The sequence below is a fragment of the Xenia sp. Carnegie-2017 genome, unplaced genomic scaffold (genome assembly GCF_021976095.1).
Source record: "Xenia sp. Carnegie-2017 unplaced genomic scaffold, XeniaSp_v1 HiC_scaffold_23, whole genome shotgun sequence".
Lineage (NCBI taxonomy): Eukaryota > Metazoa > Cnidaria > Anthozoa > Malacalcyonacea > Xeniidae > Xenia > Xenia sp. Carnegie-2017.
Window position 1 is genome coordinate 20,409,909 of NW_025813486.1, and position 20,191 is coordinate 20,430,099.

The 20,191-nt window shown below is 35.4% G+C and overlaps 2 protein-coding genes across 2 annotated transcripts; both read right to left on the reverse strand.

Moving 5' to 3' along the window:
- Window positions 1–859: 859 nt before the first annotated feature.
- Window positions 860–3,072, reverse strand: LOC124448359. Its single transcript, XM_046999367.1, has 4 exons — window positions 2,781–3,072; window positions 2,206–2,445; window positions 2,002–2,110; window positions 860–1,309 (listed from the first exon to the last, which is right to left on the reverse strand). Exons 1-4 carry the CDS (start codon window positions 3,018–3,020, stop codon window positions 1,218–1,220), a joined length of 681 nt encoding a protein of 226 aa, XP_046855323.1. The 5' UTR covers window positions 3,021–3,072; the 3' UTR covers window positions 860–1,217.
- Window positions 3,073–3,771: 699 nt separating this feature from the next.
- On the reverse strand, window positions 3,772–19,421 carry LOC124449426 (U3 small nucleolar RNA-associated protein 6 homolog). Its single transcript, XM_047000347.1, has 23 exons — window positions 19,252–19,421; window positions 18,999–19,083; window positions 18,648–18,689; window positions 17,989–18,060; window positions 17,828–17,896; window positions 17,361–17,424; window positions 15,574–15,634; window positions 15,444–15,501; window positions 14,624–14,656; window positions 14,488–14,535; window positions 12,462–12,549; window positions 11,371–11,455; window positions 10,356–10,450; window positions 9,876–9,941; window positions 8,957–9,036; window positions 8,355–8,432; window positions 7,609–7,729; window positions 7,297–7,361; window positions 6,172–6,252; window positions 5,894–6,006; window positions 5,117–5,183; window positions 4,755–4,827; window positions 3,772–3,946 (listed from the first exon to the last, which is right to left on the reverse strand). Exons 1-23 carry the CDS (start codon window positions 19,341–19,343, stop codon window positions 3,795–3,797), a joined length of 1,788 nt encoding a protein of 595 aa, XP_046856303.1. The 5' UTR covers window positions 19,344–19,421; the 3' UTR covers window positions 3,772–3,794.
- Between the last annotated feature and the right edge of the window lie 770 nt (window positions 19,422–20,191).

Sequence of the window (20,191 nt, forward strand, 5' to 3'; positions counted from 1 at the left end):
GACCTGGCTGGATGTGCGAATGACATAAGTCGATTCTGCATTTTGAATGAAGCTGAAGGTACAACTCAATTCTAGAAAAGTTGGGCCAAAGAGTCCATTTCATCCAGTTACCCATTACAGTCAGTGATTATAAAAGAAATTTATCAAACAAAACGTGACGTTTGCGTGATGCGTTGAAAGATGGTGGAGTAAAAAGAGCGTCATACCCTATTTATGGTTGAGTACACACCTTCATACGACGTTTTTACATCACATCACAGACCGCAATAGGATACTGGATTATCGAGGAGCGTGGGGTAAAGATATTCACCAGAGTACGTGCAATGACAATGGCTTACATAGATATTAACTCGTCCATAAAGAAAACATAAACACCACACAAAAAAAACCCCCCTTCCCAGAAAAAATATCATAAATGCTATATGAATGAATCTCAAGCAGTCTGTAAAAGCCAATTTCGATTTCTCGGTTTTAATAGGCATTCTTAAAACTGCTTAACACGATGATGGTTATCAGGGAATGTTGATGAATAGTGAGAGAAAGTGATGGAACTATTTTTAAATGATAATTTTAAAATTGGCAAATTACAAATCAAATCACAACAAACAAATCGTTTTGTTTTTGTCTTTTAACTTGGTTAGAAAAAAGTAAATAAGTTCGGATTGTCGATACTTTGAAATGGTGTCTCAGAGTTGTGACGAAGTCGTCATTTTTGTGGTAGAAGCTACTGAAAACGAAGCTAATACACACTGAAACTGTGATTGTCTTGGTCGAAGACTAAACGTTTCAAGTTTTCCTGATATTTCGTCGTTTTTTCTCTATATTTTTGACGCGAAAGCGACGTGATGAAATGCTGATATAGCTAATATAAAACCTCTATTTTAGAAAGAGCATTTTTCTACATTTTCTGCATTCTGATTGGCCACAAATTTCAAGTAATTTTACGGTACGAGCTTGTCCGTAACTACGAATAAACACCCTCCCCACACACAATTAACTACGGTCATTGTAATACGTATGCGCGCCTTTGGAACGCGCAAAATTTACGATGAGATACAATATATCATTATTAAAGTTTAAAATTAAAATTGAACGAAAAAATAACAGAGGTTTTTTTACTGGTATAATTATTCCATGCGAAGAAAATATAAACATTTCATTCGTTTCCAAGACAACCATTTTTCTACACATATCTTCAACCCGCCGCCAATAATGAATCAAAAATGAGATCCATTTGCTAATTTCTTGCGACGTTTAACCAAATATTCATTTGCGGATATTGAATGATATTTTTTCTCGCCTGTATTTCCTACACAATTGATGTATTTTTAAAGTAAGGGGTTTGAACCCGGGAGTATCGTTACATGTTTGTAAATGTATATCGTCCAGGTTTGTAAATGTTGTTGACGTTTCGACAACCTTAGCTGTAGTCATCTTCAGAGTCTTCCGCTAAGGTTGTCGAAACGTCAGTCAACAACAACAAAAACAGTCCTTCTCAGGACTATACCAACTTGGACGATCTACATTTACAAACATGTAATGATGCATTTTTCACTTTTAAAATATGGTCAAAACAAGTAAAAACATAACAAAATAGAACTCCTAGATCAATAATTGAATGTAAGGGGATTCAGCATTATCAGAAGCATAGCCAGCCTTCAGCAGTGGCAGGGGGGACTCAAGAACACCCCCCCTACAAAAATTTTGAAAGACTTGATCTGCAGCTGCTAAAATGTATTTAACCAAGAAAATCATTGCACATTTATTTCAAACTAAATACAAAATATTTGCATTCGAACTGAAGGTATAAAAACAAATTTAGTCATGCTGTATGTAAATTTTTTTGGTTTTCACTCATTGTAAAAACATTACACTTCGAAACTTTAAATAAATAAGATGATGATATGAAAATTATATGGCATGATAAAACTTGTGGACTGGCCATTCCATTTGGAAATGGCACTGACTGGCTTTATGACTGGAGTGGAAACTGACACAAACCTGGACAAATAGTGTAAATGCTTGTTTTCCATCTTCCATTAAATTTGTCTGGTGGACAATGGGGACGTGTCATTTGATGGTTTTTGGAATACGTAGTAGAGAAGTCAACCTTCAAAAGGAAAATGAAAACTTTCCTAAATGTGTGGTTGAATTACAATGAACTTTATTTGACTTGTCATAGAAAAAAACAAATTGCTAACTTACATTATTTGAACAACCATGTCTAGTTATCTTAGCCATACTATGTCCTGCCATCTGATCTATCCATCTTGATCGATCAACATGATTTGCACCAGGTACCTTACTATATTTCTTAAAGTTTTCCCCATTTGTTGTGCTATGGTGAAATTGCGAGTCAATGCCAAAATCAAACTGAGAGCTATGTAAAGACGGGCAGATGTTCAATTGTTGGACTGGTTGTAAATCACATTTTCCACCGAAACTCTACAAAACAGTCATGAAAGTTTATAATCCATAGACGGTAAATCATTTATGAAAACATAAAAGTCAGTTGTACTGTGATATTAAAAAGTCTCCACATGGAAATACAAGACTTGCAAGATGCCATAACTCTAAAAATACACCCTTTTACTTACACATTTTTTGGCATTGAACCAGAGCAAACACCATTTTTTAGAAAAATGCAATTAGTCACTAAGAATGTTAATTGCAACATCAAAGAATGTAAACAACATCAAAGATAAAAAACACTAAAATCAACAAAAACTTCCCTGATATCCATTACTGCCAAAGCCACAATATTTGCGACGCTAACTTACATCTTTCGTAATGCTCTTATAATCGGCAATTTTGTCTCCGTAAAAAAGATTCGGCGTGGACATGTGCAAAGGTCTTCGACCACGGCGTGCTGGTCGCCATGATATCGTCGACGATGACCGCAAGGAAGGTAAGCCGAATCGCTTATCTCTTCTCGTAGAATAAGGCTCGTTTGAAACTACCAACAAATAGTCGGAGAGATTTGTCAAGACGGTATTCGTTACCTTTCCTTGTGAAGTCATTTGAGTAAATCATATCAGTGCAACATTTCAAATTTCAATTGGATGTATTTGGCAGTGCTTCGTTGCTATGGCAATATGGCAATGTGATACAATCAGCCCGCGATAAACGGAAATGCTTGTTCAGCAGTACTTAAAATACCATTCATTACTTTATGATTGCCATACTTGAGTAACAATTTTATATTTTCATTATCAGACTATCACATTATGTACCACACTTCACAGTCTACAATGAACGAAAAATTGTTTTTTTGAGATTTAGATAAAACATAAAAGTAGTGTTAGTATAAGGATTCTAATAAAACTTTGCTTTGTGAAACAAGAGCTGGAAGACAATCTTTCGTAAAAACTTCATTGTAATACAACTAAAAAGGCAAATAAACATTTAAAACTACTTCATGTAAAATTTTGTTAACTTGTACAAAAGTATTTTTATCGTAAAGAACATATTCCTAATTCCTCTGACCCAGTCTTCCGACAGTGAATTTGAGAACGAGACTCACAAAGTTGATCCAGTCTTCTGAGAATGAATTTGGGCGCAAGACTCAAAAAGATTTAAGGATTAGAGCGAAGGCATCATTAGCTCAATATATCGAGGGGAGGGGGGTGGGTGCGTGCTAATATTTACAAACACATGTTTTGCTGCATTATGTCATTTTGAAATGAAATGATTTTTAAGAATTATAAAAGAATTATAAAATTTAACGAAAAACTGTTTTAATTATTTATATTCAAGTAACCATGAACTTGCTTTATGTTTTTCAGTATTTTAATTTAACTTGAATCTTTCTGTAACAACGTATACTTTGTTATAAATTGTTCAACTTTCTCACCAGATAAACTTTTCATTGCTCGCCAATGAAGATTGGCAACTAGACTAGGCTCACCTTCTTTCTGTTCAAACCTGATGTAATCGATCCAAATATCTACAGGAAGGAGGTACATTGTTATGATGTTAGAATGAAGGAAAATAAATGTGGAACAAACAGGGATTGGGAGGGAAATGAATGGACCTAAGCGTAGGTAAAACAGGGATTGGGAGGGAAATGAATGAACATTAGAGGCCGGAGCAACTTTATTGTATTGAAATAGATGATTTTATAATGAAACTGTCTCAAACGGTCAGAAATATAAAATAACTACAGTAAACATAAAAAGATAGTTTGATGTACAGTCAAACCTCCAGTAAGCGGACGCCTTTGGGACGAAACCTGGTCTAATTTTCTGCAGTATAACACGAAATTTACCCAATGAATTAACACCGAATTTTACCCAATGAATTCCTTGTCCATGGAAAATTTGAGGGGTCCATGCCCCCCCGGCTCAACAGTCCCTAAACATTACTGTCTTCTATAAATTACACATTACACTCTTTTGTTTTTACTTAAAGAATGTCTGTCAACCAAGATGCATTTTGCGCTTTCGTTTATGTTTATATCTGAGCCTGCGGCACACTGTATTGAAAGAACCTCGTTTAGTTTTCCTGAAAATTCACTTAGCACAAATTAATGCATTAGCAAGGCAAGAAGCCTTTTTAAATCATAATTTGGTAAAATTACTTAAAAACATTATTTTACAGCAATTATCAACGCCCGCGTTGACTACATAATGAATAAACGCTTTGAAAATTTTTCACAGGGTCGAACAACTACAAAATCAACCATTTTCTCAAAGTGATTGGCACGCAATGCATCATGGTAAACACACATTCATTAAAACACAAATGAAATTAACCTGAATAGTCAGAGCCGAAGTTATCCACCGCTGTCTCGAAGAGTTTCCTTAATCGCTTCATATTCGGCATCGCCTAAAATTGTAATAGAGATAATTGAACTTTTTGTTTTGAACAGTAAACGTTTGACTATTTTGGCTCATCAAGAAATCTTCATTAAGTTGAAAGAGATATATGCTCGAAATAATTGCTTATTAAGTTAATGTATTTAGTCTATTTTATTTGTGTTTCTAACAACAAACATGATCACTGCCTTTTTATAGATGAACAATTTAACTTGCTCAAAGAGCAACTCGGTGAAATGTAAATGGGTCTAAATGTTATCCACGTTCCAGAGGAAACCATAGAGCGTAAAAACCCTTACCTGTGACTTCTCAATTGTCATGCATTTTTGATACAATGAAAACGACATCGGAATCTCTTTCAACAATCTAAATAAAAGTAAAATTTTTTTAGCTGCATCCATGTATAAACACTGAAGGAAGATAGGATGCACAGAAAGATGGTGAAGAATATGAAGATTTAAAAAAAACACGAGCTATGTTAATGTGAGGTACATTGAGGGAAAATAGGTACACAGAAGGATAGTGAAGAATATGGAGACTAAAAAAACATGAGCTATGTCAATGTGAGGAACATTGAAGGAACATAAGATACACAGAAGGATACTTAAGGATACCAATAATCTAATCAACATCAAATGAACATGTTGTCATTTATAAAATGACAACAATACAACGCGTACGCTTTTGCATCCGTTTGCGCAAACCGATCTGAGCTAAATCAATTGAATCAATCAGGAGGAGAATTTGCAAATCAATCATGAAAAGCTACATGTCGGAGGAAAGATTAAACATTCCACTTAAATTTATCCCTTTCGCATTACTGTTATTTTATAAAAGAAATAAAAGATGTTTTTTGTGTTTGAAGCCTGGCTTATGAAAACCTCGGAGACGTTTGTGAAAACTCTCGAGCTTCTGTCTAGGGCTTGCACTGATCTGCTCTCGAGTTCTCCCAAAGGTCTCCTCGGTTTGTTAGAGTCTGTGCAAACACATTAAAAATCTTTTACTTTTTAAGTGAAATAAACTGAAGGAAGAGAAAAGGAAGAAAAAGGCATTAAAGGATATTTATTAAATAATACCTTTTGTATAATTTTCTTGCGCGTTTTATACCATCTCTTAAGAAAATCAACTCCAGGTAGAGTTCGCTTATTTTTTCCAGTGCATTCTTACTTGTGCAAATCTCGACACAAGACTGTAAAAATGTAAGTTAAACAGACAATTGACATCAACAAAAAGGTGATTTTATAATGGATTACAACAAAGTCATCAGCCGTAGCCGTCAGCCGCACCAATAGCAATGACGTCACAAAACAGGTTACGTATGATTCGTCGATCATGGTTTGAAACACTTGAGTACCTTATAAAGACGATCAATTTCATCTGTCGCTTGCAGTGAAGTGAATAATTCAACACCAAAATGCCACATGTCCAAGATATCCTGTAAGAAAATAAACAATATGACTTAATATTTTTTAAAAAATATCAACAGCGTGCCAAATCATAGCCTTCACTGTAATGTGATTGACTCTTGCAGGGGTCGGTCGGTATTGCACGAATTTTGCGATGTGTGACCACGGTCAAGAATACTATAGCTAAATATTCGAGGGACACAAGGAGTGTTTTTTTTATTTTCTATTCTTCTGTTTTACAAAGGAAATTATTAGCAAACATAATTGTGATAATCCCTTGATTTTTTCGAAGCAAAATGATCAAGCAAAATTTTCATTGTTTTCATCGTTGAATCGGCACAATCCAAGATTGTCGCCCATAGCAAAAAAATAAATACGTAGATCGTTCCGCACAGAAGATATTGCCCCTCAGTCTTAACAATGTCGTGGACCCCCAAGCCGATAAATATACTTATTTTTTACAAATCAGCTACGGGCGGAATCTAGCCTTTCCTGCAATCTGAAAGGCTGCAGCAGCGCGTGCAAAATCCTAGCCTTTCCTGCAATCTGATTGGCTGCAGCAGTGTGTGCAAAATCCTAGCCTTTCCTGCAACTGATTGGCTGCAGCAGCGTGTGCAAAATCGTAGCCTTTCCTGCAATCTGATTGGCTGCAGCAGCGTGTGCAAAATCCTAGCCTTTCCTGCAATCTGATTGGCTGCAGCAGCGTGTGCAAAATCCTAGCCTTTCCTGCAGCAGGGGGCGGTTTTTCTACGATATCTTGACCGCAGTCTTGAATCCTATACCTAAATACTAGAGCGAAGAGTTTTGTTATGTTTCGTTTCGTTTTAAAAAAGAAATTATCGGCTGACTTTTAACAGTAATAACCTATTTTAAGTAATTTTTGAGCTTTCAAGTACAACGAAGAGCAAAGTTTTGATTGTTTACTTGGACGCTATTATTGCAATCTAATAAGACTGTTGCCTTTTGTGAAAAATAAATACGTTATTTACCTTTTAGGTCAGTCAGGATGGAAAAGTGTTTCCCCTCAATCTCAACCTCCAAATACGTTATTAATGTTTATATGAAGTACTTACAACATCGGATTTAAAATGGCTCAGACAACCACATAGTTCCTCAATCAAATTTCCACAAGAATTTTCTTAAAAAAACAAATCGACAAAATTATTAAGGACGAACAAGTATTGAACAGTCAGCGATACAGACTTGTATGGATATATTTGGATAAGTGAGGTATAATGATAGTAACGTTTACGTTGTTTCGATAAAATAAAATAGATGTTTTTTGTTAGACTTTGTTGAATGAGCTTTAACACTCCCTCCTGTTCCGTTTTTCTTTACCCTCTAAAGGTTTAAGCCTTCAATATTACAAAGGATATTATATTTACCATTAATTTGAAGAGTGAAATATTTTTTCCATATGATGACCGAGCTGGGAAAATCTTTCAGCGCATTTTTGCAAATAGCCAAACTTTCATTCCATTTAGCATTTCGCTGCAGTATTTTTACCTAGATAAAGAGAGTTGACGTGGGCAACTTTAATGAATGTTCACATGTTATTAAATACTGTAAGGACTACAGAAAACTGACACGGAATGGTTCAAACCAACATGTAAGATAAGACATAAACACGAAAACATGGAAAATCTAATTTCTTTTGTTTTAGAAAAGGGCATCCAGTTGATATATTGCGTTGGGATTTTAACCAATCCACACTCATAAAGATATGTATAAATATAAACTCCTTTTGCTATATATCGTATCGTTTGAGATTCTTTATAAATCTACACGAAATTTTCTAACTGTCTTTGATTACGAAACCTACAGTTTTCGCATAAATTTGGAACCGAAACAAAGTGCGTTTTAAGAGAAATTACGACGGAAATTGATTCAAATGTGCAACAACTAATTTCACTCTTTTTCCACGTTTTCAATTCACAATGTGGTACTGTTCCCTCATAATTATAAAGCCTCTATAAACGCCATTTTGGATGCAGTTTAGAAAAAATATTGCTTCGTCACGGAGATTGCATGAGCGAACTATAACAGCTCCCACAGAAAATCACTAAAAGACCATCAACTTAAAGAGAACAGTTCCTTTGGACAATGGTAGTTATTTAGGCATTTCTCTTACCCACAGAACGTGTTTTTCCGCCGAGAGCTTCTTCGCTTCATGAGCTGATCGAAAAACCTTTAGAGTGTGTTCCACATTCTGCGAGAAAATGAACAATATGTTGAATGAGAGAAATAAGTAAAACGAGGGACATGAGGGACACGAGGAAAGTAGAGTCCAAACAATTAGTGGCATGAGGGATATAAAGGACACGAGGAAAGTAGAGTTTAAAACAATTAGTGGCATGAGGGACACGAGGATAGTAGAGTTCAAACAGTTAGTGGCATGAGGGACATGAGGGACACGAGGGAAGTAGAGTCCAAACAATTAGTGGCATGAAGGATATAAGGGACACAAGGAAAGTAGAGTTTAAACATTTAGTGGCATGAAGGATATAAAGGACAAGAGGAAAGTAGAATTTAAAACATTTAGTGGCATGAGGGACATGAGAGACACGAGGAAAGTAGAGTCCAAAACATTAGTGGCATGAAGGATATAAAGGACACGAGGAAAGTGGAGTTTAAAACATTCAGTGGCATAAGGGACATGAGGGACACGAGGATAGAAGAGTCCAAATAATTAGTGGCATTAGGGAATGTTCTATTTGACATAAACATTCATACTTTCTTCAAGACTTTGTCTGAAATTGTGTGTCTTTCCAAATCTCCGACACAAGCATCGAGGTAATAACTCCACATTTTCTCTGAAGAAATAATTCATTAATTAATAAAATGAGGTATGAATTTTTATAACGGAAATTGAAATGAAAGGGGGGGGAGGGTGAAAAATTATTGAGAATAGACATAGACACGGCCAAAGAAAATCGACATTAGGGGGGTGGGGTGGATGAAGCGTGAAAGCATCAAAAGTAGGCGTCAAATGATGGCAACAGTGTAAAGAAACAATTTGGACAAAAGTATTGCTGCCGTAGCCAGCTCGATAACTGGGAGAGGCGGGAATATTCATGTTTTCATGCTCTGGCGTAGTAAGTTCTATTAAAATCAATTGTTTTCTGTGGATTATAATTTGCATATATGATTATTGCCCCTCATCGTAATAGAAAAAACTCTGAAAGTCAATACATTCGTCAAACATCTCAGCGTTACGAGAATTGAGAGCATATCCATTATTAGACTAAGACCCGTTTCCAAAGTCGAGCTATACAAGAGTTGAATGCATTAAAAACAAAAGATAATCAGGAATTTTCTCATATTGATATTTTTTTTCAATGCATTTGGCACATGTAAAAATCGACGTTTGAAGTAGGCCTAAAGTGAGCATGCGTGGTAACTGTTTTTGAGTTAATATGTCTAAAGTGAACATGCGTGGTTACTGTTTTTGAATTAATATGTCTAAAGTGAGCATGCGTGGTTACTGTTTTTGAGTTTATATGTCTAAAGTGAGCATGCGTGGTTACTGTTTTTGAGTTTATAACACTAAAGTGAGAATGCGTGGTTGCTGCTATTGAGCTCATAAGACTAAAGTGAGAATGCGTGGTTGCTGTTTTTGACAGCTAAAAAAACCATCGTAAGTTAGACGTACCTGTATTCACTTTCTGGACAGCATCTTCAAAGACGCTGTTTCTTTCAGACTGTAAACTATCGAAATCTTCAAAAATTAAAGCAAAGTTTAAACATATGAACAATAAATACATCGTACATACAGTACATAACAACAGTATTCAATTAAGTAGATAAGATGTGTAGTCTTTTGGTTTATTTAGTCAAGCTATAGAAATTTTCCGCGGACTGGTCAATGTAAAAACAATGGATTTCAAAAAAAAAAAAATGAAAATGTTTTGAAATTTACATAGTAGGACTTAAGCCTGCTTTCCACTAGCCACGTATCGTAACGTATCGTAGCAAAACGTAACATGGCGCATGCGTGCTAATGAATTTGATGGTCACTTTGATGGACGCATGCGCCATGTTACGTTTTGCTACGATACGTTACGATACGTGGCAAGTGGAAAACAGGCTTAAAATTTGCTGGCTGGCTACGCTAATGACAAGCATTACTTACCTTTGTCTTGAAGTTTTCCAGCCTGTTTTTCTTTCAAATTCCGCATAGCTAAAGCATTCCAAGCTTCTTCAGAAAGCGGAAAATCTTTTGACAGACTGTAAAATAAAAGAAAACAATTCACGCACGATTGTCACCAGTCATTTCGACCTAGGATAAGCTCGTTTTGCATTAAAACTTTGCTCAGTGTGAGGTATTTATTTTAAATATACAAGAAAGAGTATCAGAGTCGTGCTTTGCGCGCTAGTTGACGATTTTATAGGGACAATAACAGATCCTAGGGTAACTCAGAATACATCAAAATAATTACACTTAAAATTCAAAATATTTGAAAAATAATCCTATTCGTAAAATTTTGTCTATAAATTCTTTTTTAGAAATTTCCAACCAACAGTTTGGTTGAAATGGTACTTTCAACTCAAAATTAGATGCTCTGATCAATGACCTAGAACCCAGTCTACTAGATATCTGACTCCGCCAAAATTCTATAGTTAGTAGTGAGGCAAGTCGCCATCTTGAAAGATGGTAAAACTGACGATATTTACGACTAACAACTGCTTTTGGTGAGTTGATATATAGTTGCCAAGTCGATAGCCTAGGTTTCATAAAAAGATTGATAAAATTGTTTTTTAAACTTTCTTTTAGCTTATTTTGCATTTTCAGTTTTGCTTTTTGCCACCTTTCAAGATGCCATCCTTCACTCATCTTGACACGGTAGTTAGGTATCTAGAGGACTGGGTTCTAAATCATTGGTCCCGTACACTGATAATGGTCCCGTATGAGCACTAGTCACGCAAAGCACGAATTAGAGACTCGTTCTCATCTTACTCAATCTTCAAATCGTCAACAAATATAAAATTTGAAAACAATATGATACAAAACGAAAGTAAAATTAATAGTTTAATAATCGATTAAAACTTTCAATAGACTACTGAAACAACGCGAAATTCTTAACCTTTCAAGAGCAGTTGGAATTTTCAAAAATTTCGCAAAAACACAAATTTAATATCTCACCAACCTTCTATATACTTCATCAATTCCTTCATCACAATCACAGAACAAATCATAAATATCAACGAATTTCAAACGAAATTCTAGATTATCTATAAAAAAGAAAATATATATATGTTATTTATCGGTTGGGAAGTCCGTACAGAAAAATATTTTCACCGGAGGTTTCAAAAGTGGCTCGAGGCCGAAGGACGTTTGTTATTATTTATTATTTACATTTATTTGAGCACGTTAGTATCTCAACTTGGATCCTAAAATACAACTACATATAAAAATAAAAAAGTTGATTTTCAGATAGCCGTGTGATAAAATAAAATTAAAAAGTATACTACATCTAGGTATAAAATAAACAAACAAAAAAAAACAAAGTATGAGCTATATAAAAATAAAAATATTTAATCTATACAGTTTATGCATGCAATGGATATTTTCTTTTATCTTCAATGTTATTCCAAGCCTCTGCACCTCTATATGCAAAGCTACGTTTTATGGCATTTGTTTTTGGCAAGTTGAGAACGTGATTGTTATTTCATAATTCATACATTTCATTCGTATGTATTGAGAAAAACTGTCGAGGATAATCTGTAGAATTGCCTTTCATTATTTGTATCGTTTTTGAGACCGAGTGAAAATATTTTTTAAGTACGGACCGACCTAAACGGGAAATAACGTCTTTATTTTTTTATTTCTATAATAAAGAAATTTGCGCAATAAAATAGCCGATGTGGCTTGCTTAGACTGAAATTGGATTGTTTTCTACAATGTTTACTTCGTCTGGATAGTAAAATGATAACTTTCATCTGAATGCATTTTGCTTTCTCTTTGAACAGTTTGCATCGCTTTTAAATCAATTCAAAAATTTAACTTTTACGTTGCAAACAAACACGTTGCGATAAAAATATCCCCTTTTGGAAAACGGTCAAGACATCGCAAAAAGCTGCCCAATGCTGCAGCCAATCAGATTGCAGGAAATCAAAGAATATCACTGCTGCAGCCAATCAGATTGCAGGAAATCAAAAAAATTTCGCTTCACATGCGTAAATAAAAAAATAAAAAATACATATTATGAATCGAAAACTTTTTCTTCAAATACAATACCCGAAATGCTTTGTATTGCGTTTTTGTATACAATATGAGCTGTTTTTCCAGATAAGAATTCACTAGAACTTGGTGTATCTACCACATCCTAAATAAATATAACGTATATCATGTATAGACAAGACCACCGACAACGGGGAGGCGGAAGGTGGAGAGCATTTAGAGGGGACACGATACCCCATCCTAAAAGGAACCTAAAAACAAAGCAAGCAAGAAAAGTTTGGGTTTGTCCAAGTTCCGTTTAAAAGCTGCCGAGCAAATATTCAAAATCATCACGACACATCGTAACAAGAGAAAATTTTGTCCAAGGTTCTGGAATTTCTTTCAGTAACTCTGTACATGATATATGGAGGCAATATCAAGACTATACCATGTATAAATACATACTATATGACTTTACATGATTGAAAACTTCAACAGTATATAACTAGGGATCCTTGGATAGTGCAAAGTTAAAAAAACCACCGTATTTGGATAGGTATTTTGAATCAACCATAAAATATTACATTAAATCAAGACGAACATAAATTATATTCACCCTCCCCTCCCAGAAAGTTTATAATCGTAAAGACTCGTCATAATACTGCATTACAAAACTTACAAAACAGAAAATGTTATCAGCATGATTAGATATGAGCAAGAAAGAAACCGAGTTCATCGGAAAGTAAAGTGTAGTTATGGGTTAACATTTGCAATGTATTTGATAAGTTAAAACTGTTATCTTCACGGACGTTTTGGGCCTTGAAGTATGTGACTTAGCGCCGGAAGTGACGTAAAAAGGAGAAAACGCAACTCTACAGTTTTCTTCGATAGTTCAATCAAAGGACATAGTCAAAATATACACACCTATGCAGCATCATAAATTTGTAAAGCGATTTTTTAAGAAGATTTACTACAACAGTTGAATTCAGTATAATAAAAGCTACATCTTTAATGCACGTGTTCCCCTTCTTACGTAACATCCGGTAAAATGTTCTTAAAATCCATTTAACCATCTAAAGAAGTTATTTCCCAGACCCTAACCTAGCAGCTTGTAAACCACCAACAACAATTGTCCATCTAAATCAAAGTTATTCATGTTTCAAAAGCGCGTTGGTTACTTGATCTCACTTACATTACATACACACTGACCTTGTCTTTTTGAGTTATTCATGCTTCAAAAGCGCGTTGGTTGCTTGATCTCACTAACATTACATACACACTGACCTTGTCTTTTTGAGTTATTCATGCTTCAAAAGCGCGTTGGTTGCTTGATCTCACTTACATTACATACACACTGACCTTGTCTTTTTGAGTTATTCATGCTTCAAAAGCGCGTTGGTTGCTTGATCTCACTTACATTACATACACACTGACCTTGTCTTTTTGAGTTATTCATGCTTCAAAAGCGCGTTGGTTGCTTGATCTCACTTACATTACATACACACTGACCTTGTCTTTTTGAGTTATTCATGCTTCAAAGCGCGTTGGTTACTTGATCTCACTTACATTACATACACACTGACCTTGTCTTTTTGAGTTATTCATGCTTCAAAAGCGCGTTGGTTGCTTGATCTCACTTACATTACATACACACTGACCTTGTCTTTTTGAGTTATTCATGCTTCAAAAGCGTTGGTTGCTTGATCTCACTTACATTACATACACACTGACCTTGTCTTTTGAGTTATTCATGCTTCAAAGCGCGTTGGTTACTTGATCTCACTTACATTACATACACACTGACCTTGTCTTTTTGAGTTATTCATGCTTCAAAAGCGCGTTGGTTGCTTGATCTCACTAACATTACATACACACTGACCTTGTCTTTTTGAGTTATTCATGCTTCAAAAGCGCGTTGGTTACTTGATCTCACTTACATTACATACACACTGACCTTGTCTTTTTGAGTTATTCATGCTTCAAAAGCGCGTTGGTTACTTGATCTCACTTACATTACATACACACTGACCTTGTCTTTTTGAGTTATTCATGCTTCAAAAGCGCGTTGGTTGCTTGATCTCACTTACATTACATACACACTGACCTTGTCTTTTTGGTCCTGGACACCAAGCAATTGTCGTCTTTTTTTCACCTGAAATGATTTGACAAAGAAAACATTAAGAATATGGAATGTATGGAAAAAATTGCGTGCCTCAAGAGCTTGTTGAAATTAACATTACCTTCTCCATAAACAATAATTCCAGTCTGAAATACTACGAGTAAAAGATTGTATTTTAAATTCTTTAACAACTAAGTCTAAACAGGAATGATTTTACAAACTAATTATGGAAGGAGGGAAAGGAGGAATAAAATGAGTAAATTAGGATGTATATGTACAAAAAATTATGAGGGAAGAGGGAAGAATATGAAAATCAAACAATAAAACGCGTAATAACATATACATAAGCATAAAAACAATAAAACACGTGCGGTGATTGGTCTATAGCTGAGTTTGCATTAGCCTGTGCAAAACGATCTGAGCGTAGTGAGTTTAATCAATCAAATCAATTGAAGAGAATTTACAAATGAATCATGAATGCAAGCTAGAGGAAAAAATGAAATGTTTGCTTTAAATTTATCTGTTTTGCATTGTTGTTATTTTATAAAAGAAACGAAAGATGTTTTTCGTGTTTACACTGGCTTACGTATGCAAACCTCGGAGACGTTTGTGAGAACTCTCGAGCATGTGCAACCCTCAACCTTCGGTCTCGGACTTGCACTGATCTGGTCTTGAGTTCTCCCAAAGTTCTCCTTGGTTTGCATAAGCCTGTGCAAACACAGTAGACGTCTTTTTTTAAAGTCTACACTGCTTGTAAACCAAGAAACTAAAAACCCATGGCAACATTACTTATCCAGGGTCTTATTGCGGTCAGTGACATGCGTATGTAGGCATGGCCATTGTAAATGATTCAAACAAAAGCAATGGTCACAGACCGCAATAGGATACTGGATGTATTGGGCTGTCTAGGCTTATCGAAAGAGAATTTTTGGAAATCATACCTCCAACCAAAGATGGCACGATTCTGGATTTAATCTCAAAGCTCTTTGCATTAACGATCTGAAAACCCGAAAAATATAAATAAATTATTTCGATAAAATCAAAAAAATATTATGAAATTAAGGAAACCACCTCGCAGAGTTTATATTGTTTTGATTCTCAAACTCCCATTTTGCCGCCATAATCCATAAATCTTAAAGAGATTAAGAGAAGTACTGTAAATTCAAGCAAACCTGTTGCTGGGCAACGGTCACTGCATCGTAATAACATAGATTTGCATTTCCGAGCCAGTGATATTGATTTGCGCTACGTCATGATAAATTCATTTTTGATTTTCATTTGATGAAACAACACTATAAGAGTACTATCATAATGTTTACTTCACTGAACATTTTGTGAAATGTTGTTTCTAAGCTACATAGCCCAGTTATGTTTCAATTAAACCATGTTTTCAATATTCACGTTTTATATAGACAGCCGCTATTTTCGGGCTTCCTAAAATGGCCAACCAAGCGCGCAAAGCATGACCCTTACGCTCATCTTCAGATATGTTGTTTACGTGGAAGCACAGAACTTGCTGGGATTCAGTGAAAGGCTTTGAAAAGTCACTAACTTAGACATAGTAATTTCATTTATTTAAAGATCTTCCAGATTAAAGTAAATGGTTTGAACCCGGGAGTATCGTTACACGTTTGTAAATGTAGATCGTCCAGGTTGGTAAAGTCCTGAGAAGGACTGTTTTTGTTGTTGTTCACTGACGTTTCGACAACCTGGACGATCTACATTTACAAACATGATCTTCCAGATTGTTGTTGAAAATAAATAATTATTTAAAATCGTCTGACGTTTCGGCTTCCTATGCGGAAACCTCTCGGAAAATCTTTAAATAATTCAAATTAATATGAATGACAAACCCAGTCTTCAAAATCATTCAAAGAAACTCAGATACGAATTCGGACACTGCATTTACTATCAGGGACCGGTTGCACGAAGCCTGGATAGCGTTATCTATTGGATTGTAATTTTTTCAAACTTGTGAAAAAAGTTTAAAAAAATACGTTAAGAAAATGTTACGTTTTCTTAACGATGATGAAACTTTGTAGTTCTAAAGTCAGTATTGTATTTCATTGATTGTCCTGTTCAAAGGTTGTACAGATTTTAGAGATTTTTGAAGCATTCAAAAATATTGCTACGTAACGGTGTATAGCGTTATTTGACCTTCGTGCATCAGCCCCCAGAACTGGACCCTGTAGTAATATCGGGGATAGGCAGTATTTGTGAAAAAAATGGGGGGAATCACTTACGACGTGATGAAAAAAGCAACTTGCATACGTAGCTGTCAATTTGTAATTGTCATAAAAAAGGGAGAGAAACCGTTTCCTTCCCCCCCTGAATCTTTCAACTGTTTCCTTCATCCCCCCTGAATCTTTCAACTGTTTCCTTCATCCCCCTAAGTCTTTCAACTGTTTCCTTCACCCCCCTGAATCTTTCAACCGTTTCCTTTGTCCCCCCTGAATCTTTCAACTGTTTCCTTCATCCCCCTGAATCTTTCAACCGTTTCCTTTGTCCCCCTGAATCTTTCAACTGTTTCCTTCATCCCCCCTGAATCATTCAACTGTTTCCTTTGTCCCCTGAATCTTTCAACTGTTTCCTTTGTCTCCCCCTGAATCTTTCAACTGTTTCTTTCATCCCCCCCTAAATCTTTCAACTGATTCCTTTGTCCCTCTGAATCTTTCAACTGTTTCCTTTGTCCCCCCTGAATCTTTCAACTGATTTGAGTCGTTTTGTATTGTAATGTTTGTCGTTAGAGACAGTATTTATCAAATAAAAAGTTGGGACTGTTAGAGTATTTGCCAGAGATGATAAAGCTTTGAACATTTCAATTTTTTATGAGTTTATTTAAACAGTGGTGAACTTACTGGCATTATGAGGATGAGCTTGTAACATTCTACCTATGACACGGCCAAGAGCCTGGGTACTACCCTGTTAAAAAAAATAAACAAAATCCAATAATGCTAAACCAATCAATGGCTTTTGATATGCCATGAACAAATTGGAATGCATCATCTGACCAGAGCATGAACAAAACAAGCACTATGTTTAACAAAATGGCTGCAACTTCTTATTGAGTTTTTTGAAATTCGTTGTCGAGTCTTTACAACAACAACTGCATAGGATAAAGTGAGTATTCCTCACTTCGTAAAGATTTATGCATCATGAGCTGCCCTTAAATGTTATCCAAAATCAAATTTCACTAACTTGAGGATACTAAGATTGCAAATATTTCAGACACTGAATTGCCATAGTTGCATAAATGGAAATTATCTGACACAGAACAACTTAAAGGAGAAAAAACTTCACACATTCAAAGACATTATCAACTTACAGCTTTCTTGCAGTATTCTATATATTGTAACCATAATTTGACATCCAAAGGAAATTTCTTTAAAGCTGACTAAACAGAAAAGAAAAGGAAACAGAACATTTAGCTAAATAAATTGTAGCTACGTAGCTAACTTTGGGAGCTAACTTTGTTGAACTTCTTACCTGAAATAACAAATGCATTCGTTTAATAAAAACAGCTTCACCAGGTAAGACTCTTTGCTCAATTCCACGATGCTAATAGCCAAAATCATGATTATTAAAACACCTGGCTAAGCTATACCAAAGTTACTAAGACAATAGGTGTGACAATCAGTGGCAAAACTATAATATTAATGGTCAATAGTCATATAATCAGCTGTGCTGAACTGATTTCTTCAAAATAGAATTGTATTTTCAAAAGAAAAGAAATCAGTTAAGCACATCTGAATCTACCTATGAATATTTTTGCACCTCTTCCAATTAATGTTCTTGTCCCCCCCTGTTAGCAACTGTTCATTATAAGAAGGGGTGGGTGGCTATGAATGCCTCACTTTTAAATGAACAAAACAAAACTCTCCCTCCCCCATAGTAAATCTATCCATGGACTTATGATTTTTTGACCCTTTCTCAACTTATTGCTAAGAGATGCATTTATTGCTACATAGTGTATATCATCTTTTTCCTGAACCTTCTGAAAAGTGAAAAGATGCAAAAATATGATCCAAACATTACCACATCCCACCCCAAAACCATCATCAATCCCTCTCGGACTTCCTGACGATGTTTTGAGCCCCCTCAACTTATTGCTACATAAGAAATGTATACATTGTTGCTAAGATTACCTTTCTTCTCTTCCTTCTGAGAAGATCCAAGTTTAATTCATACTAGAAGCATACAAAAACTTGCTAAAACATTCTCAAAAATAAGCATCAATACTAACACATTTTTTCACAACCAGCATTCCCTAAAATCGTTACTTTGTCTTATGTCAACTTCTTACAAGCTCATGCCCCCGTAAATTTTTATGCACCACCCCTAAAATTAAGAAAATCCATCCACAATTCTATATGTGCCAGTGTCATGCAAGTCGGCTGTGGTTAAATACACTGCAGGACGTGAAATATGGCTACTTGAGTTTGTTTTGCTGGCTAAACTGAACTCGATTTAGTAGTCAATTGTTGCATGTCAAATACCTGAATATATCGAAGATAATCAGTCTTTTGGGAAATTCGTCTTCGTAATTTATACTCCAAAGCTGTTCTTTTCTTTACAATGGACCTTAATTTTGCATAAAGGAAAAACAACGTTCAACAAATGAAAACAACATTGAATGGTGAACAAGGCATTGTGATGATTTTCCGTTTAAAGTAGTTAAACTCGAAGAGAAAATCCCAGTATACAAACATTAAAAAAGCCAGCAATTAAGAAACAGCTCTATACTCTTACTTGATTTCTGGTTTCGTAAACAATTCGAGCCTTTCCATTTCTTCCAGTTCGGGGAGCATGCCCTCAACATTTTGAAAAACGTACTCAGCCATATCTACGAGTAAAGAAACGCGAAAAGATTGTAAAAATAAAACACAGCCTCAGTCGTTTATTCCACCAGCATGGCAATGTTGAAAATGATGTTTATGACTTGACTGATTACCATCCACTAAAAGAAGAAATGTAACCCGTCACCTTCAAGCAGTACTTTGTTGATTGGAAAGACAGACGACAGACGATATAGCAGTTGATGCAAACTTTCTATTTTTCTCTGACAAAGCCACGGTATGCTAGAAACCCTAAACAAGACGTTATAACTTGGGTGACATCACCTTGGAATTACCTTCAGATTTACAGGTGAATTTATGAACGAAAAGGCTTCCGAGATGAGTTTATCTTTTGCAAGTCTTTTGGTTGGGCTTTTGCATGACCATAGAAACTCAAATCGTGTTATTTGGAAACGTGTTGGTGAGTTAAAACTGAACATTGTGCTATAAAATTGGAGGTCATCCACTTGTTTTGTCTTGCAATCAGTGTTTCTGCTCATAAATAAAGTTGCAATCATAGAAACGAACATCCGCAGTTGGTTACGAAAGGAAACAAAACAACCCTTTGCCGATCGGGGACCATATCCGCCCGCTGATACGGCAGTTCGGCCAATTAGATTGCAGTAAAGGATAGTATTCCGCCAGCTGCTGATTTGTAAAACGAATTACTCATATATTTTGATTGAAAGACTTATTTTTATGCTGAGAGTTTAAAAACAGCATATATCGTTATTTTAAGACAAGAACTAGAGTACAATACTTTATATACATCTTATTCTTCAATTGTTAGACAACAGCATTTTAAAACAAAATTCGAAGCCTTAAAGCCTCCATTAGCGTGACGAGAAAGAAAA

Coding starts and splice junctions, on each gene's coding strand:
- LOC124448359 (XM_046999367.1), bottom strand. CDS start 3,020: ATGACTTCACAAGGAAAGGTAACGAATACCGTCTTGACAAATCTCTCC. Junction 2,446..2,780: donor ATAAGAGCATTACGAAAGAT/GTAAGTTAGCGT, acceptor ACTGTTTTGTAG/AGTTTCGGTGGAAAATGTGA. Junction 1,310..2,001: donor CATTTACACTATTTGTCCAG/GTTTGTGTCAGT, acceptor TCAATTGTGTAG/GAAATACAGGCGAGAAAAAA.
- LOC124449426 (XM_047000347.1), bottom strand. CDS start 19,343: ATGGCTGAGTACGTTTTTCAAAATGTTGAGGGCATGCTCCCCGAACTG. Junction 18,690..18,998: donor ATTATCTTCGATATATTCAG/GTATTTGACATG, acceptor GTATGCTTCTAG/TATGAATTAAACTTGGATCT. Junction 14,657..15,443: donor CGTGCCATCTTTGGTTGGAG/GTATGATTTCCA, acceptor TTTTACTCGTAG/TATTTCAGACTGGAATTATT.